Source organism: Dryobates pubescens, chromosome 6, assembly GCF_014839835.1.
Source record: "Dryobates pubescens isolate bDryPub1 chromosome 6, bDryPub1.pri, whole genome shotgun sequence".
Taxonomy (NCBI): domain Eukaryota; kingdom Metazoa; phylum Chordata; class Aves; order Piciformes; family Picidae; genus Dryobates; species Dryobates pubescens.
The window spans coordinates 12,747,972-12,768,437 of record NC_071617.1 but is presented as its reverse complement, the minus strand read 5'-3'; the positions used below and the strand labels follow the sequence as shown (position 1 = coordinate 12,768,437).

Sequence of the window (20,466 nt, the reverse complement as noted above, 5' to 3'; positions counted from 1 at the left end):
GATGTTATGTGAATACTAAGTAGCAGCTTGATAAAATCAGAGTAGAGCTTTGAAAGCTATTCAGATGTGGTATATGTATATTCAAGAAGTCCTGAAAGTAAAGATTTCAAGTGGTTTTGAGCTTAAAGATTTGGAGCAGTCAGAAGACTTTCTATTGAACAGTATAGAATACATAGAATAAACCAGGTTGGAAGAGACCTTCAAGATCATCGCGTCCAACCCATCAACCTATCCAACACCACCTAAACAACTAACCCATGGCACCAAGCACCCCATCAAGTCTCCTCCTGAAAATCCCCAATGATGGTGACTCCACCACCTCCCCAGGCAGCCCATTCCAATGGCCAATCACTCTCTCTATATAGAACTTTTTCCTAACATCCAACCTAAACCTCCCCTGGTGCAGCCTGAGACTGTGTCCTCTTGTCCTGGTACTGGCTGCCTGGGAGAAGAGACCAACATCCGTCTGTCTACAACCTCCCTTCAGGTAGTTGTAGAGAGTAATAAGGTCACCCCTGAGTCTCCTCTTCTCCAGGCTAAGCAATGCCAGCTCCCTCAGCCTCTCCTCGTAGGGCTTGTGTTCCAAACCCCTCATTTTATATGAAATGAGAAAAGGTAACAGGTAACAAAGTTGATGCAGAATGCATCTGTATTTTCAGTAGGACATTTGAAGAGATTACTTGCCACTTGCTTTAGGAACAGTAGGTAAGTCAGAAGTATTGGGCTTTGGAATAGAATTAATCAGGTTAGAAGAAGAGACCTTTGAGATCGTCGAGTCCAACCTATCATCCAACACTATCTAATCAGCTAAACCATGGCACCAAGCACACCATCCAGTCTCTTCCAAAACACCTCCAGTGATGGCCACTCCACCACCTCACTGGGCAACCCATTCTAATGGCCAATCACTCTTTCAAGGAAGAACTTCTTCCTAACACCCAGCCTAAACCTCCCCTGGCACAGCTTGAGACTGTGTCCTCTTGTTCTGGTGCTGGTTGCTTGGGAGAAGAGACCAGCCTCCACCTGTCTACAACCTCCCTTCAGCTAGTTGCAGACAGCAATAAGGTCTGCCCTGACCCTCCTCTTCTCCAGGCTAAGCAACCCCAGCTCCTTCAGTCTTTCTTCATAGGGCTTGTGCTCCCAAACCCCTCACCAGCTTTGTTGCCCACTGAATTCAGTATGGCACTCACTTGCCATTCTCATATCGGTTAGTTACTCGTAGAAAAAATGGAGAGGGCAAAAATAATGTGCTTCCATGACATAAAATGTGTGCGTTGTTTTTTCCTCTTGAAGGTGCCCCTTTTAAGTAGTAGAAATGATTCTCCAAAGCAAAGGTGTGATAAAAGATATTTGAAATGTTTTTATTTTACCCAAAGCTAAGCTACTGTATAGAGGTTTTTGCTTTGTCTGTGTCATTACAGCCTGAATTGTCAATTTGACTTAAGATCTCAGTAAGGATGCATGTAAGGATTCTCTACAGATAGAGAATTATACTATAGGAAGACTGATTTGCCCCATATTCTGCTCTAGCTCTGAAGCAGAGCCTGGATAAGAATTCATACCTTGTGACCAAGTGGCTAGGCTGCGGAATAGCCTGGAGCTTGCAAATTATGGTGTAGAGCCTGTGTAGATATCTGTATTGTGGAGTATGTGTTTCTGGAGTTTTAAAATTAGAAATGGATCTTTAGGTTTCAGAACAGTGGAAAAGGTTGAGGCAGCCATGACATTTTCTTCACAACTTTAATTTAAATTTGTTTGTCTTTGTGGAAGAGTAACAGAGGCAGAAGTGTTAAGATTTGCAAATCCACCAGCAGTTTTATCAGTTCATCAAAAGATGGCTCTGGCCAAATAAGATTTGCTGTGTTCCTTCTACTCTCAGGGTAGTGGGAGACTGGTCCATTGTGAAGCCTATCAAGGAATCAATGAAACTTTGCAAGCTTGTGTTGCTTATTAAACTCAGTGCTGAAGCAGTGAGGGGAAGAAAACAAATGTGGCTCTGATGCCTTTTTATTGTGGAGAGTTCTGTTAGGAGGTGAATCCCCAACTACCTTTATGCAAAATGCAAATCAGCCTTATCAGGGCCAGGATCTGGCCTTTGATACACATGGTTAATTCAAGTAAGTCTTAAGGTTTTATAATTTAGAAGATACAGTATGTCCCTTTTTGAGGGAGAGGTTCACCACAATGCTCTTCTGAGCCTGAGAACTGTAGGGAAATTCATCCCTTGTTCTTTTTCCCTTTTCACCCTTGCACTGTCTCTGTTTTACCTATGGGGATTTCATGCCTAGGACAAGGTGAGGGGAATTCAGGGCTGGGACAGTGAGCTATCTCTGTTCCTTATCCTGGCATCCTGAAATGTAAGCATGTAAGGAAAGGGAGAAAGTGCCAGGTTTTTCTCTTTTCTCTTTCCATTAAGTCTATCTCATCAGTCCTATAAAATTGTCTTACACCTGCCTTTTGACAGCAGTGGTACATGATTGTGGTCTAACTGGCTGTTTCTTACCACAGCAGGAAAAGCAGAATAAATCTTAGCAGCATTTAAGGTTAACAGCAAAATCTGTGTTTCCTCCCTGTGCTGACTTCTGCGCAGTGTTGTGAACTGTCTGGTACCTATTTTCTCTTAATGCTGTGGCAGAATGTTTGCTTAGATGATAAAACAGGTTACTTCAGTTTTTCCACCTTGTGATTTTTGGTATTCTCCTGTGTGTTTAGTGGACTGTGAGGCATCAACATGCAGTTGACTATCTATCCCAGTTTTATAGTGAGGTGATTTACCCCAAGGTTTATTGCAGCTTTTCACTATGAAAGTGTCCAGACTGAGACAGGGAGAACTGGACATTGTGCTTATGCCTGTTCTTAAGCTTTACTTGAGGTCTGTGCAGCTCATCAATAGTGGGTAGCTTGAAGAGGACAGGCTCCCGAAACCAAGAGTTGGCTTCTGTTTAACAAAAAAACAAAGATGGTTTATGACATGATGTGTCACAGTATCACCAAGGTTGGAAGAGACCTCAAAGATCATCGAGTCCAACCTGTGATGCCATATCATCCTACCAAAGTGGTCATGACACCGGTAGAACTCACTTCTTTCAATTACATGTGACACACATCTGGCTTCTTCCCATATTTTGTGTTAAATATGGCTGATGAAAGGTGGTTGTAGGCAGGAAGGGGTTGGTCTCTTATCTCTAGCAACCAGCACCAGAACAAGGGGACACAGTCTCAAGCTGCACCAGGGGAAGTTTAGGCTTGAGGTGATGAGAAAGTTTTTCACGGAGAGAGTCATTCGTCATTGGAATGGGCTGCGCCAGGGGGGAAATTTGGAGTCACCATCCCTGGAGGTGTTCAAGAGAGGATTGGAGGTGGCACTTGGTGCCATGGTCTAGTCATGAGGTTTGTGGTGACAGGTTGGACTCGATGATCTTTGAGGTCTCTTCAAACCTTAGTGATACTGTGATATTTACCCAGACAATTTCTACCTTCTAACCACTTTTTGTTGTATGTTGTTGTTGTTTTTTTTCCCGTAATCTAGGCTGATGTGGCTATTTTGGTTGTGGATGCTAGCAGGGGAGAGTTTGAAGCTGGCTTTGAAACAGGTGGACAAACTCGAGAACATGGCTTATTAGTGCGCTCTCTCGGAGTGACACAGCTAGCTGTGGCAGTCAATAAGATGGACCAGGTACCTGCTCAGTTTTTTGATTGAAAGGCTTCTGTCTAGGACTATAAGCCCTAAGTTTAAGGTTCAATATTGTGAAAGTAATAATGAAGTATTGTTTCTGTATTTGATTCTTAGCTCTGTCTCTTGTGTTTAGACTTCACAGTACTTCTTATTTATGGGCACATTTTCAAAGCACACAGAAGGATAGTTTTGGTCCTAAAATAGTAGGGCTTCACTTTGTGCTCGTGGAAGTCTCACATAAACAGTTAACCCAGCAGCTTCTGCAAGGGCATCTGAGTGGTCACTCGGGTCAGGATGCTGAGAGCTTTGTTTAAACCTCTAAGGTGTTTTAAATATATACAACATAGTAATATTCTAAACACAACTAGCAGTGTTCTTGCTGAATCTGAATTTTATGTAAGGTTTGAAAAAACCCACCAACATACCAGACTGAAGGGGCTTTCAAGTTAAGTGGTGTGTTGCTTGCTATCAGTAATTGTTAGTGTCTATGCTCTTGTGTATTCATCTGGGAATCCACACAGAAATCTCATAAATTCATTCAGTTCTGTGTGTGAAGAACACCTATTGGTACTACAGAGTTGATGACATGCAGCTGTTTGAGTCATGCTTTAAAATCTACAATTTTATTATCATCATCTTTTATCTATTTTAGGTCAATTGGCAACAGGAAAGATTCCAGGAAATTACCAGCAAGCTTGGCCAGTTTCTTAAACAAGCTGGCTTTAAGGTAATGTATGTTTCTGAGCTCTGTGTTACTTTGTGGAGGCATTTGGGTAGGATGAGGATTTTTTTTACAGTCAGGTAATTTTGTGTCACTTTTCTGCTACTACTTTTCTTACTGGTAGGGTGTACATTGAGCCCCCACGGTAAGGTTAGTCAGTTCTTTTTATCATCATCATTAGGTCTGTTGAATCTTTGAGATACTCACCTCATCTGGAGTTTCTTGGGATTGTTACCTACAAAGAACACCAAGGATCATCTATCTTGGTCTTCAAGACTACATGAATGAGAGTAGGGTTTTATACAAGACCGGGTATCAGTGTGAATTATGAACTCATAAGAATGTTCTCCATTTGTCATTCTTAACTGTTCTTCTTATGCTTACTTGGTTCTAACCAATACATTTGGATTGGCTGTGGCTTTCCTTGAAATCCTTATCCATAAACCAACAATACAAACTGAAGTTTTGCCTGTCAGATAGGGAATTGGAGTTTATCTGAACTCAGTTTCTATTGTTAATGTTGCTATCATCATGTTTCAATATCTCAAACTCTTTGTTGGAGATTACTGGGATTAGAGAAGAGGTAAACAGCAAGGAAATGGAACCACTGAGTAATGTAACTTCTCCAGGAAAAAAATGAATGTACCAGCTGTTCTTTTGTAGCTTGAATGTGCAGATTTGGAAAAAATGCACCTCTTGCTTCTGCCAGAAGGTCCTGTTCTGAATGTAGGCTTAACTTGTTTGTTTTCTTCATTAGGAATCAGATGTAGCTTATATTCCAACAAGTGGCCTTGTTGGTGAAAATCTGGTCACGAGGGGTCAGTCAAGTGACCTCACACAGTGGTATAAAGGAAAATGTTTGTTAGAGCAAATCGGTAAGTGCAGTGTTCCTTGTTTGAAAACTAATATATCTTACTTGTGTGCATGTCAGATCTTTTATTTTGGGGGAAATGTGGGATGAAGTCTTTGAAATGCAATATTGTTTGTTTATCCCTAATTGAGATGTTTTAGAACTTCCGTGTTCAATAACTCTGCAACATCTTACAAATTTATTTGCAGATTCTTTCAAGCCACCACAGAGATCAGTGGATAAACCATTTAGGTTGTGTGTTGCTGATGTATTTAAAGGTTAGTTGTTTTGATAATATTTTCACCATTTTTTAACACAAGTCATGAAAAATTATGTAGAAATCAGACTTAAACTAAGAGCTTTAGTGTCTGTCAGTAGTCTTGAAGAGCAACAGTAAGTTTTCAAGCATTGTTCTTTACTGAATTTTCAACAGTACCACTGAAGGAGAAACAGTGGAAAAGTAATTGACTATGTATTGCATTGATTATGTAATGACTTGGTGGTTCTGTGGGACAGAATTTGAGTTTCTCTTTCCCAAACTGGTTCTTACTGCCTAAATGAATGTTACTCTAATTTGTTTCAACTTTGTTGTTGGACTCTTTCTTTACACTCCTAGATTTTACAAAAGTTTGACTTGCTCCTTTTATATTCATTGTTGTAGATGTAAATAATGATGCATTCCTTCAGTTTGATACAAAAACTGAAGGGGGTGAGGTGGGTGGTCTGTGAAAACCAGACAAGGATATATTGAAAGGCATCTCACAGTATCACTAAGGTTAGAAGAGACCTCGAGGATCATTGAGTCCAACCTTTCACCACAGACCTCATGACTAGACCATGGCACCAAGTGCCATGTCCAATCTCCTCTTGAACACCTCCAGAGATGGTGACTCCACCACCTCCCTGGGCAGCCCATTCCAATGACGAATGACTAGCTCAGTGAAGAGCTTTCTCCTCACCTCGAGCCTAAACTTCCCCTGGCACAGCTTCAGACTGTGTCCCCTTGTTCTGGTGCTGGTTGCTAGAGAGAAGAGACCAACCCCTTCCTGGCTACAACCACCTTTCAGGTAGTTGTAGAGGGCAATGAGGTCACCCCTGAGCCTCCTCTTCTCCAGGCTAAACAATCCCAGCTCCCTCAGCCTCTCCTCATAGGGCTTGTGCTCCAAACCCCTCACCAGCTTTGTTGCCCTTCTCTGGACACGTTCCAGCAACTCAACATCTTTCCTAAACTGAGGGCCCCGGAACTGGACACAGTACTCAAGGTGTGGCCTAACCAGTGCTGAGTACAGGGGCACAATGACTTCCCTGCTCCTGCTGGCCACACTGTTCCTGATGCAGGCCAGGATGCCATTGGCCCTATTGGCCACCTAGGCACACTGCTGGCTCATGTTTAGGCAGCTGTCAATCAGCACCCCCAGGTCCCTCTCTGTTTGGGAGCTCTCCAGCCACTCTGACCCCAGCCTGTAGCTCTGCATGGGGTTGCCGTGGCCAAAGTGCAGCACCCGGCACTTGGACTTGTTAAATGCCATCCCATTGGACTCCTCCCATCTGTCCAGTTGGTGGAGGTCCCTCTGCAGAGCCTTTCTACCCTCTAACTGACCAACATCTGTGCCCGACTTGGTGTCATCTGCGAATTTGCTGATGACTGACTCAACCCCCTCATCCAGATCATCAATGAAGATGTTAAAGAGGATGGTGCCCAGCACTGATCCCTGGGGGACACCACTGGTGACTGGCCGCCAGCTGGACGTGGCACCATTCACTACCAGTCGGGGCTCGGCCCTCCAGCCAGTTCCTAACCCAGCACAGAGTGTTGCGGTCCAAGCCACAAGCTGACAGCTCAGACAGCAGTTTGCTGTGGGGGACGGTGTCAAAGGCCTTGCTGAAGTTACTACCTGGCAGTAACAGAGATATGGACAGCATATCCATGTGAGCCCTTAAGGTTTTCATGGTGAACTTGGGTTGTTTCGTTCTCCCCCCCCACCAGCTAAATGCATTTACTTTTACAGGTAATTAAAAAGGAATAGGATTCCTGTAACATTCATTACATTGGAAAGCTTTTGTGGGTCCCTCGAGAAATGTTGAAAACTACTAACAGCAGTACTTGACATGTAAATATTTGTGACTGAATAGAATTACTAAAATGCATCTTTTAAAAGAAATTTTATTTTATAGAGATGATATTAATAGGGAAAGTACAAACAAACCTGATCAAACAAAAAGGGTCTGTACTGGGACCAGTGCTGTTCAATATCGTCATCAATCATACAGACAGCAGGACTGACTGCACCCTCAGCAAGTCTGCAGATGAAATGAAGCTGAGTGGTGCAGCTGACAAGACCGAAGGACAGGATACCATACAGAGGGACCTGGACAGGCTGGAGAGGTGAACTGAGGAAAATCTTATGAGGTTCAACAGGCAAAGTGCGAGGTCCTGCACCTAGGTTGGGGCAGTCCTCAATATCAACACAGGCTGGGGAATGATGAAAGTAGCCCTGTGGAAAGGGACTTGAGGGTACTGGTGGATGAGAAGCTGGACATGAGCCGACAATGTGCACTTGCAGCCTAGAAGGCAGATCACATCCTGGGCTGCATCACGCTGAGAGAGGTCATTCTGCCATTCTACTCTGGTGAAACCTCACCTGGAGTACTGTGTCCAGCTCTGGGGTTCCTAACACAAGAGAGACATGGTTGTGCTGGAATGGGTCCACAGAAGGGCCACAAAGATGACCAGAGGGCTGAAGTACCTTTACTATGAAGAGGGGTTGCAAGAATAGTGGCTGTTCAAGAGGAGGCTCTGGGGGGACCTTGCATTTCAATACCTAAAGAGTCCTACAGGAAGGTTGGGGAAGGACTGCTTTGAAGGCCTTGTAGTGATAGGACGAGGGGCAAAGGTTTTAAACTGGAGCAAGGTTTAGGTTGAACTTTAGGAGGAAGTTCTTTACAATGAAAGTGGTAAAATACTGCCACAGTTTGCCCCAGGGATATGGTTGAGGCCCTGTCCCTGGAGGCATTCATGATCAGCCTTGTGCAGCCACCTCTAGTTGGAGGTGTCCCTGCTGACTGCAGGAGGGTTGGATAGGATGACCCTTGAGGGTCCCTTCAGTGCAATCTGTGACTCTGTAAAATACCAGTTGCAATTGGTAAAATCAGCTTTGGGAAATTTTCATGTGGGTCTTTTAGAAAGCACTGTATGCTGTACACACCCAGGGTGATCTGATTTAAGGTACTGAAGCCAAAATGTTAAATATTGGAAAGCCTTCATTGGCATTTACCCTGGTGTGTTACCACTGTCTGTGTCCTCTAGGCTGCCGCTGTGTTTCTCTTTTTCATGATTATATGATTGTTGACTGAGATCTTTCAAAATACTGTCACAACTATTTTTTTTGTTGCAATAATCATTTGCATTGAGCTAAGTTTCACAAAATGAGCAATTTTGACTAAATCTGTTTTGTGAAAAGTCCTTTTTTTTGTTTTTTTGCTAAAATATGCTTTGGAAAGGGCTCACAGGGCTCAATGTACATATACAGGGTTTATCACTAAGTGTGTCCTTTCAGGTGTTTTTTAGGCTATTTTTTCTTTTTCTTACCTTGTGCTCTCAAAACATAATTAACTTGGATGCTGTCAAAGGAAGTAATTGCAGGTATGAGTACGTGAAGCAGTTGCTCTCAGCTCTGTTCCAGTGCAGGAGTGCTCAGGAGGAGCTGTCCATAGAAGTGTGTAAAAAGTGAGAGTACTGAGTGTACTCTTACGTAGTTTGGAAAAACCCTTCCTCTGGTAAGGTTACCCACACATATGATTCATCTCCCTCAGCCTGGTGGTGTTCTCCATAGCCCTCCTCATTCCCCCCAGGCAAACTGTCTCCTGATCCAAAAGGTCTCAGTTAATTCCTTCATTGCTGCATCGGTCCCCATTTACCACATTTAGAAAAGCCTTGTCCTGTAGCCAAATCCCGGGGACAAAGAACATGTCCTGGTGCAACCCAAGTGCCGTGATATGTAGAAATTGGGGCTTTTTTCATGCCCTAATTCTGTCCCCCACTATCCGTTTTGTACTAGCAGTGATTCATGATAAGCTGAAGGAGCTTTGAGGCTTTACAGGAATCAGTCGGTGTGGGAGAAGGCAAAGCTTCAAATACCACACTGGTTTACCAACCAGAATTGGTGGTGATGTGGAAAACAAGAAATGGTTCTTGGTGCTTGGAAGTGGTTGGGAACCTGGAACCAGTTCACATTTCTAGTTGCCCACAGGTGCTTGCAGAGCTGGCTTCAGGTTCCTATGGTGTATCATACTGAGGTGGTATTTGGCATTCTTTTTTCTTGAAAGCATGTGCTTCTTCAGTTTTCTTTTCTTTTGACATCTGATGTCATCTGTTGACTGCATGCATCTCATTTGCTGGCATGAATAGAGGAAAATCAGCTGCAGGCATACTGGCAGTATTTTTTCAACTGCGTAGATAGAACCATTCATCAGTAATGGTGATGGGCACAAAAGATCAAGCTGTGTGACCTCAGGTTTTGAGGTCAGCTTGCTCTTTCGAATTCAGCTTTAAATTAAGCATTTAATGGAATATGACATACAAAATACTAAGATGCTTGCTTATCACTGAATATTCCTCAAAGGGAACATTGTGTGGATACTGAAAATGTCATTGTTGAATTATTCCAGAGGATTATTTCAAACATACCTGCAAATGTGCTAAGGAGACTTCTTAAGGTGTATGTGCATCAATGTGCAGGTGTAGTACATCTATTGAAAGTAACTGACATGCAGTTAATGAGCAGAGTACTAGGACACTGAAAAAAAAACCCCACAACTTTGCAGAACTTTTATTCAGAAATATTTCATCCACAATTCAAATAACTCCTCATATTAAATGCAGTTAAATGAATAGGATTGAATTAATCTTTTGATTTTTTGGCAAGGAGTAAAGGTAATATGGAGACAGAGATTGTAGAATTCTGACTCAGTTGAACAGTAAATGAAATAGGACTTTGCACCTGTGTGCATGAGAATTTTTTGTGGGAGGTCTGCGGTATGTGGTTTTTATCTGTAATTGTAGTGAGAAAGTGCTGAATTAAATACAATTGCTAGAAGCTAAGGGCTTCAATATTGAAAAATAAAAAATATTTCTTCATGTGCTGACATTTGTTAAAAGAAAGGTATTTCTCCCTTAGTTCTGAAAAACATAAGATCTAGAGGTTTTAAATTTGGTGTTTCATTTTCATTATGATGCAGAGCTAACTTGCAAGTACTGAACACGCTGCTGGGGGGGAACCTCATTTTCATTATATTAAAAAGTTAACTGTATGTTGCTGGAGGGCTAACTGGTAGGAAATTGATTATAATTATTTTTTTTTTAATTAATACTCTGTTCATTACAGACCAAGGATCAGGATTCTGTGTGACTGGTAAGATAGAAGCAGGTTACATTCAAGTTGGAGAACGGCTTCTGGCAATGCCTCCCAATGAAACTTGCACTGCAAAAGGTACAGTCTTCAGAAGCGTGTTTACTTTCAAGTCAATACTGAGCTAGGATCAGTTACTGAAATGGTAACAGACTGTCAAACTGATACTAACTGTCAAACATAGAATGTGAAAGCATAAAACGAATTTCTTTAGATGTGACTGTGTCTGTATAAATATGTCTATGAAGAGTATGTGAAATCTTGCATGTTGGTTGTTTGGGTTTTTTTTAACCATATTGAATATTTCAAATATTACAGCTTCATGAATCTTGCCTTTGCTGTAAAAGCATCTGAGCTCAAACAATAGCTGCAAAAATGAACAGTACAGGAACTTTTAACATTCAGCTTTGCTGTGGAGTGTTACTGCTGCTGCAAAGTGTGAGGGTGTTGAACAACCTTCAGACATTAATCTTACGAGTTACATGTGAAAAAGCTTGAGAATTAAGTCTCTGCTGTTTGATGTTCGTGAGACTCATCACTGATACTTTTCATAACATACAAACTTTCAGGGTGTAATTGCCCTGAGCAACTAGAAAAGAGAAGAAAATTGGATTTAAATTTCAATACATTTATTTTTTTAAAAGAGGAAGAGTAATTTAAGCCATTAAATGTTTGACTGTTTCTTGATTAAGCTTGCTGTCTTTGTACTGCAGAGTTGCTTTTTCATATGCAAACAGAAATAATTATTTTAATTGAAAGTTAAGCCCTCAAATAAATGAGTGGGTGTCTGTATCTTAACTATTTAGCCACAATTCAGCAGCATGTTGGTTTAACTGTCCTATTCCAGAACCAGCTCTTTCAGTGCTAATTTGGGAAGCTCTTCAGTGTGCCAGTTTGTACAGTTGTATGCACAGGAATGTTAAAATAATGTGGATGAATGTGGTTATCAGACAATCCTCTGCTTTGGGAGTAGAGGAAGTAGCATGGAAAGACAGCATCCCAAATGGTACAGTTCTAATATTTTTTCTTTTGTACTGCCTCTCATATGCCTGAAATGTAAGTGAAGGCTGAGAGTTCATTAAGCACATACTATTTACATTTAATGTAAAGAAGAGGTAAGATAATTCACAGTATTTTCTAAAGGTAGTGTGCAGGTCAGGATTCCAGTTTTTCATCTCAAGAGGCTGAGTTCCACTGCTTTTGTGAGAAAGACCTGTATATGTGAAATAATTATCAACACTCCTTAACAGACAGTACTTAACATGCTTGTAATGAAATTATACTTTCTGGCATGTTTTTGACAAGTGGTTTTGAGGACGGGTTTGCAAATCAATAAATATCATCTGCTGCAAAGTAGAACTAAATGTATGCAATATTTATAAGATGGGGGGGGGGGGGGGGGGATTCTCTTTCCTCCTTGGTGTCCACCAGAAACCTCAAAATGTTGTCACAAGCAATGATTTTTGTCCTCACCCACCGGTCGGCAATTTTAAAGCAATGAAAATGTGTCAAAAATGAGAATGAAATCAGTTTAAAAAATGCTTTCTAATTAACACAGTGCTGTGAAGGAAAGGCATTAGTTGCTCCTTTCTTATGAAAGAGTCAGCAAATCTGCTGAAGGTAAATGAAAGTTGACAGAGTAGCATTAAAGTGTCTGAAAGATGCGGTCTGAGATGTGTGTATGCCTGAAAGGAAGGGTGGGGCAGATAAGGAGATATTAGCGCTACAGCATTTTCAGGACTGCGTCATCCGCATTGTGACAAGTGCCAGGTCCCCCCCTCTGGCTTAAATAAAGCCATGTTACTGTGCAGGGTGGGGTGAGAGACTGGGGAGGCCTCACCATGGGGAGGAAAAAAGCTCCCCCTGTCTTCTCAGTGAAAAAGCTTTTACTCTCAACCCATTCATACTGAAAATTGATGAGTAATGGTTGATGAAGCACAAATGGCCCAAGCAGAGCTGTTTGTTTGTAGCTCAGAACCTAGGTACTTCACTGTGAGGTTCTGTTCTTACTCATTTCCAGGAATCACACTGCATGATGAACCAGTTGATTGGGCTGCAGCAGGAGATCATGTTAGTCTCACTTTGACCGGCATGGATATCATCAAAATCAAGTGAGCAAAACCGGGTTTCAGTCTAAGTAACGGTTTGTTTTTAATGAAAAGCTTTATAACCATTACACTTAACATTCAGTGGTTTACTTGAAGAATGATGTGGCTACCAGGATATTTAAAACCAAAGTGATGCATATCACCTGGCCTGCATGTACAAACGTTGGAAACATCTGCTTCATGAACAACGGCAACCTCAGACGAATGCTGCTAGTTTTCATACGTTGCCCTATGGCTGATAACTGGTAACCTCCCAAGCCCTTTTCCTTTACACTTGTCCCTGGATATTTTAATTGCTGAAATAAGTAAATCCTTATGGCTAAATACAACAAAAGATTTTTGAGGAGCTTACTGAAACATACATTGTTCTAACAGAACACATCCAAACAGCACCAGTAAGTAAATCTGAATGAGTGAGATCGATGGAAACTTTTTATTCAGCACATTTTTCTGCTTGTAACACTTGTAAATGCTTTCTGCCTTTTTTAGAATAGAATAGAATTAACCAGGTTGGAAAAGATCTTCGAGATAATCAAGTCCAACCTATCACCCAACGCCATCTAGTCAGCTAAACCATGGCACCAGGTGCCTCATCCAGTCTCTTCCTAAACACCTCCAGTGATGGTGACTCCATCACCTCCCTGGGCAGCCCATTCCAATGGCCAGTCACTCTTTCTGTGAAGAACTTCTTCCTAACATCCAGCATAAACCTCCCCTGGTGCAGTTTGGGACTGTGTCCTCTTGTTCTGTTGCTGATTGCCTGGGAGAAGAGACCAACCCCCACCTGGCTACAACCTCCCTTCAGCTAGTTGTAGACAGCAATAAGGTCTCCTCTAAGCCTCCTCTTCTCCAGGCTAAGCAACCCCAGCTCCCTCAGCCTCTCCTCACAGGGCTTGTGCTCCAAACCCCTCCTCAGCTTTGTTTCCCTTCTCTGGACACGTTCCAGCAACTCAAGATCTGAGGGGCCCAGAACACAGTACTGAAGGTGTGTGCTGAGTATAGGGGCAGAATGACTTCCCTGCTCCTGCTGGCCACATTATTTCTGATACTGGCCAGGATGCCATTGGCCTTCTTGGCCAGCTGGGCACACTGCTGGCTCATGTTCAGCCTACTATCAATGAGTTCCCCTGGGCTGCTCTCCAGCCGCTCTGACCCCAGCCTGTAGCACTGCATGGGGTTGTTGTGGCCAATGTGTAGAACCTAGCACTTAGATGTGCTAAATCTCATGCTGTTGGACTCTGCCCATCAGTCCAGCCTGTCAAGGTCCCTCTGCAGAGCTTTCCTATCCTCAAAGAGATCAACACCTCCCCCAGCTCAGTGTCATCTGCAAATTTACTGATGATAGACTCGATGCACTTGTCCGGATCAGCAATAAAGATACTGAACAGGATGGGGCCCAGCACTGATCCCTGGGGGACACCACGGATGACTGGCTGCCAGCTGGATGTGGCACCATTCACCACCACTCTCTGGGCTCAGCCCTCCAGCCAGTTCGTAACCCAGTGCAGAGTGCTGCTGTCCAAGCCATGGACAGACAATTTCGCCAGGAGTTTGCTGTGGGGGATGGCGGTAAAGGCCTCGCTGAAGTCCAGGTAGACCACATCCACAGCCTTCCCCACATCCACCAGGCGGTCACCTGATCATAGAAGGAGATGAAGTTGGTCAGGCAGGACCTGCCCTTCCTAAACCCATGCTGGCTGGGCCTGATCCCTTGGCCATCCTGTAAGTGCTGTGTGATTGCCCCCAAGATAACCTGTTCCATAATCTTGCCTGGCACTGAGGTCAGGCTGACAGGCCTATAATTCCCTGGCTCATCCAACTGGCCCTTCTTGTGGATGGGCACCATGCTGGCCAGCTTCCAGTCTTCTGGGACCTCTCCAGTGAGCCAGGACTGTTGAAAAAATGATGGAGAGCGGCTTTTTGTTTGTTTGGTTTGGTTTTGGTTTTGGTTTGGGGTTTTTTGGTTGGGAGAGTGGGAGGGAGTCTGATACATTCAGTGAGACGCAGCAAATCTGTCCATTTCAGTGTATAGATTTCATGTTAAGCCTTACCCTGAGGCTTTTAGGTAAATGTCAGTTGTTCAGGCTAGAAAATTGGATCCATAATTTGTTCAGTGTCTTTACATTCCGGTTAGACTTCAGACAGCACACTTTTAAACTACTGGTTGAAAACCTCCTTGCGTTGATAATTTTGAACATTTATGGTATACTTCTAAGGGAAAAGCACAGACTTTTCTGTATTCCCATTATGAAATGGCATATGATTGTGGTAAATGGGAGGGGAAAAGTCTTGTTCTGCTTGTTGAATGAAGACTTGAGTCAATTTGTTACCTTGATGTCATTCATCTCTTGGAAATACACTAGTTTTGTCCAGAACAGGTCCAACTGTTTACGTCCTCTTGATACTGATGTAATTTGATACATCAGAGGCATACGTTTAATCATGCTTTTTGTTTTCTTCAGCCATGTGTTTTGGGTGGGATTAGTTTTCCTTTCAATGGCTGTGAAACAGCTTTGTCTGCCCTTCCTTACTGACTTGTGACAAGCAGCAGCTTCCTTGTAACTCCATGTAGTTTTTTGGAAGTTGGTCCTGCTGAGCGCGTAAGTTTTGCGAGTGTTTATCATGAAGCGCCATTATCTACGAGACAGCTGAGCTACAGATAGAAGCACTGCAGTTTTAGGCACTCTGCAGTGTTTTATGCTACTGGTCTGGAACAATTAATTTCTGAATGAAAGTCTGAATTCTTCAAAGTACCTACGCACAGGAAACGGTGACATTTTTAGAAACTGAATAGTAATGGAGGTAATTGTTCACTGAACTTGACAAACCTCTTCATGCATGCCCACAAAATACCATAGACATTGTCTAGGAATTCATTTTCTTACAGGCTTTTATATGGTCATCTTGATTTATTTTTGTTGAGTGTTTTGTGGTTGGTTTGTGGGTTGTTGGGGTTTTTTTTTAGAATAGAATAGAATTATCCAGGTTGGAAGAGACCTTTGAGAGCATTGGAATGGGCTGCCTGAGGAGGTGGTGGAGTTGCTGTCATTGGTGGTTTTCAGGAGACTTGATGGGGTGCTTGGTGCCATGGGTTAGTTGTTAGGTTGGTTGGATTGGTTGATGGGTTGGACGCAATGATCTTGAAGGTCTTTTCCAACCCGGTTTATTCTATTCTGTTCTATTCTATCATTGAGTCCAACCTATCATCCAACACTCACTGATCAACTAAACCATGGCACCAAGCACCCCATCCAGTCTCTTCCTAAACACCCCCAGTAATGGTGACTCCACCACCTCCCTGGGCAGCCCATTCCAATGGCCAATCACTCTTTCTATGAAGAACTTCTTCCAGCCTAAACATCTAGCCTTTTTTGTTTGTTTGTTTTTTCCCCTCAGGTTATATTAAGGTGGTAGTGTCTTTGCTTTGCTTGGCTTAAATATTTATTTTTCCAGTGTAGCAATTAATGTTTGTATGTCAAGATATTGTTCTTCTCTCTTGTAGTGTTGGCTGTGTATTTTGTGATCCCAAGGAACCCATTAAAGTTTGCACTCGTTTTAGAGCTCGGGTTCTCATCTTCAATGTTGAAGTTCCAATCACTAAAGGATTTCCTGTAAGTCTCTGTGAAAGTTCCTGTATTCATTGCAAGCTGCTTAGGGCTTTTCCTCTCCATATTCAACTCCACGAATATGAGAGCCATTCAGTGTCCAGAAGTGGTTGTGTCTATCCAGAGGAAGTGGATTCTTTTGTAATTTGAAGAGGATATAAGGGGCTATTGTGGCTGTTTATCCATGGCCATTTCAGAGAACATGAGTTTCATCACAGTCAAGCTAGGCTGTACTTTATAAAACTTAGGCCTTTTAGGTGTTTAATAATGCATGTAGCTGTAAGGTACTCTAAAAATAAACAAAATCTAAGTTCATGCTACAGAACTGCACCGAAGTGCAAAAGCAAAACACTTGGGAATCAAAAATGTATACATGACATTTGTGATCACAGTGTTTAAGAACTAGGAACAGTTACTGAGTCTGAGGCTGACACTCCTGTGAGTTTTAAAAATCAGTCTTAAAAGAAGTTGGTGTTTTCAAGTATTAGTGGCTAGAATTTCTCTTTCCTGTAGAATTTCAATAACTGGAAAAAAATGATTCCTAGGTGCTTTTACACTATCAAACCGTGAGTGAACCTGCTACTATCAAAAGGCTGTTGAGTGTCCTGCACAAAAGCACTGGTGAAGTGACAAAGAAAAAACCTAAGTGAGTATTTTGAAAAGTTGGTATTTACTAAGGAAATGGAGTGACTTTTTATTATGTGTTCTATTGTGGAGAAATGATGCTTTTATAAGAATTGGGTTCTTCTCAGTGACGGCCAGGGATATGACAAGGGGCAGTGGGTGCACACTAAACCACAGGAGGTTTCACTTGAGCTGAAGGAGAAATTTCTTTACATTGAGTGGTGTCTCCTCCTCTGGAGACTTTCAAAACCTGCCTGAATGCTTTCTTGTGGTGCCTGTTCTAGGTGAATCTGCTTAGGCAGGTATGGTGAACTAGATGATCTCCAGGGGTACTTTCCAGTCCCTACCATTCTATGACTTTATGTTGTCATTGTTTCAGTTGGTTTTGTGTTTAGATTTCAGAATGCTTTACAAAGTGAAAAACCTCCTGCCCATTTGATAAGTGCAGAGCACCTGAGAAGTAAATTAACTTCCCTAGGTCAGTTACAGAATTGGGGGCGAATCTGAGATCAGGAACACTTAAATTATGTTTAAAATTAGTGGGAAATGGGCAATCTGTGGTATAATTCTGGAGATGAGCTACTGTCTGAAATAAATTCAACTTGACAGGGGGACCAAATAAAAATAGGTTTAGGGGGTTTCCCATACAAGTTAAATTATGAGAACTTAGAGTTCTTATATAAATAGTTCTCTAATAAATAGTTCTCATAATAGTCCCTATAGTTACTTAAGGCTGCATGTGGGTAGAAGTGCTATTTGATACCTACAATGCTATCAAAATAATCCTTTCCCAGAAATTGCAAGGCTGAAACTGTTGCTGGAAGGTAATGGGGAGAGAAATCATAACTTCTGCAGAGCAAAGATTTTGCTCTTGAGCTGTTGCATTTGAAATGAGACTTGATTTCTACCAGACATGAAAAAACAGATATTAATGAAATAATTAACAAAACAGTTTGCTGAAGGTCTTGATGGATGCTCTAGGAGTTTACAAGAAAAACTCAGATGGCTTTTTAAAATGTATATTCCAGGCAAATCAGTTTTCAGTCTGGTGGCTTTGGGTTATACTTGAAATCAAGCTTGACTTTTGGCTTCTTAAGTTGATTTTTTCCCCAGCTATTCACTGTATTTTGTTTGTGTAAGTTGTTATTTTCAGTTACCTATGCATATAGTTATAACAGAGTTTTCTCCTTCCTTACCTGCAGGTTATTGACTAAAGGACAGAATGCTCTAATAGAACTACAAACTCAAAGACCTGTTGCTCTGGAATTGTATAAAGATTTTAAAGAGCTTGGAAGGTTTATGTTACGCTATGGTGGCTCCACTATTGCTGCAGGAGTTGTTACAGAGGTATGGCATTTTTGTGATAGGCTTTCTGTACTGTTGTAAAGGAATGTTGTTAGCTTTCACATAGCATTCAGTTTTTATGGTTAAGACCTGTTTTACGCCTGTCAGCCTAAAGGGTGAATTTATTGTGTGGAAAAAGACACGGTGCTTCAGGAAGGTGTGAGGAAAACTTGCCACTATTCTATTTGATTGGGTTGGTTGGTTTGTTTGTGGGATTGGGGTTTGGTTTTGTTGGTTTTGGGTTTTTTTTCTCTGTATGTGTGGTGTTGTGGGGTTTTTTTTGTGGTGGTGGTGCTTGTTTTTAATTACTCTGTTTACAATTTTTAAATGTTGACAGTTGGACTCAGAGAGTTGGACTTAGAGGTCTTTTCCAACCCAAACAACTCTGTGATTCTCCCCCTCTCTTGAGTTAATATAACCCTTCATTATTTTAGTATACATGAGTTTTTCTGAGTTCTATTTACCTGCACACATGAACCAGAAGTAGTTTTTAAATGGGAAGTGTTCTCTGGTTTTGTGTGGCTAGTTTGGGTCCCAGATCTTTTTCTGGTAGCATTAAATGCAATGCAGACGTTTTCCCATTCTGTGTGAGAGGAAGCTAAGGTTGTGGGGATAAATACAAATGTTCTGCCTTCTGTTAGGAGTGAAAATTATGAATGCCCCTCAGTCACTCACTTCAAAAAGCCCTGTTAGGTTTTTTGGATTTATTGGCCCAAGGGATAACAATTCAGTCACATTAACCAAATTCTGGTGCTGAGACATAAAAGTGAATCATTTAGTGTTGGAACTAAAGCTTGAGAACTTCTGGGTTTTTCCTGTGTGCATAGGAATGATGTGCTAGGTCTGTCAGAGCCTCTGGGCCTTACAGAGCTTTAATGCTTGCCATGATTTGTCTGGTCTCAAATAAGATCCAAAATTAAACCTTTCATCTTGCACATATTTTTCATTAAATTTAAGTTGAAGCAAATGGGGTCCTGTCTAGATCTATGGTGCCCAGTGCTTGTAGAATTGGAGACTAAGCTCGTTGGTTATTTGGGAATGACTGTTTTAGTACTTGTGATCTTGTGCCAGAGAGTTTCCAAGCAAAAAGAACAATTTTTCCATGGCTGGCTGTATATCACATTGAGAAAAGCTGTGATCATTTTACATTTAGTACTTCATTTATCCCCATGGTATTTTTCCCCTTTTGTTCATGTTTTTAGATTAAAGAATGACAGTGGTGCCAGAACTTCCACCGTCCAACCAAAAGGCAGAGATCCAAACTTCTGTTCTAAGGATTCGGTTACTTCAGCTGAAGGAAGACATGCAATTAATTGGGGAGGAGATGGTAATGACAAAAGTTAAATCATGTGAGATGTCTGGGGAGCCCTTCATCAGCCTCTCCCACTGCAGAACAAGATGCCAACCGACAAGGAACTGCTAACGTTGCACTTCTTGTTCTCAAGAATCTCCATGTGTTTTCTCCACGTGGAATTTAGCCCTTAGAAAGCTTGATGGAAAAGTGTTGCAGGGTTGAATTAGAGCAAAAGATGATGAGTCATCATGGAAAAAGCTCCTTACTTCCAGACATAAGTTGTTTACATGTTTTCTTTGATTTGCTTATTTGCTGCACATTAATTCAGTAAAGTAACTTTATTGGTCTAATATATTTTTAGGTTTGAGCTGGATGCATATTCAGGGGAGGAAAAAAAAAAAAGGGAACACTTCCCTTTGGTTTCAAGAAGATGGTCTGTAGTATTTTCCTGGGATTGTTTTCCCTGCCCCCAAACTTATTTAAAAAATAAAAACAACAAAAAAGAGAGAGTTGCTTTCTTTTGCTGTGTAGTGGAAGCTGTGCCAACATGGGCTAAGTTTATTTTATGAACTGTAAGAGTAATAAAATGTCTGAGCAGAATTTTTGTCTCCTTCATCTTCTGTTATTTAAACATCTCTCAATTGTGTTAAGTCATTCTTTATTTTCAGTTGCTGGGAAGTTTCAGAGTAAACACATGAGTTAAAAGGTGAAACTGGAGTGCAGCTTGTCCTTCTGTGGAAGTAGTTTCAGTTTTTCTCACGTTACTCAGTTGCAGCTCCTGTGCACACACATCTCCTTCATCCAGACTTAGTGCTCTTCTCGGCAAAACTGGTGGT

General features: G+C 41.8%; 1 protein-coding gene across 1 annotated transcript in view; it reads left to right on the top strand.

Moving 5' to 3' along the window:
• HBS1L (HBS1 like translational GTPase) overlaps positions 1 to 20,230 on the top strand; it is a 64,453-nt gene extending 44,223 nt beyond the window's left edge. The window contains exons 10-19 of the mRNA XM_054162614.1: positions 3,530 to 3,676; positions 4,329 to 4,403; positions 5,155 to 5,272; positions 5,457 to 5,525; positions 10,632 to 10,736; positions 12,676 to 12,766; positions 16,266 to 16,374; positions 16,914 to 17,014; positions 18,195 to 18,339; positions 19,539 to 20,230. Of these exons, the coding sequence (XP_054018589.1) occupies positions 3,530 to 3,676; positions 4,329 to 4,403; positions 5,155 to 5,272; positions 5,457 to 5,525; positions 10,632 to 10,736; positions 12,676 to 12,766; positions 16,266 to 16,374; positions 16,914 to 17,014; positions 18,195 to 18,339; positions 19,539 to 19,550 (972 nt within the window). The 3' untranslated portion in view covers positions 19,551 to 20,230. The remainder of the gene's footprint in view (positions 1 to 3,529; positions 3,677 to 4,328; positions 4,404 to 5,154; positions 5,273 to 5,456; positions 5,526 to 10,631; positions 10,737 to 12,675; positions 12,767 to 16,265; positions 16,375 to 16,913; positions 17,015 to 18,194; positions 18,340 to 19,538) is intronic.
• Positions 20,231 to 20,466: the final 236 nt, after the last annotated feature.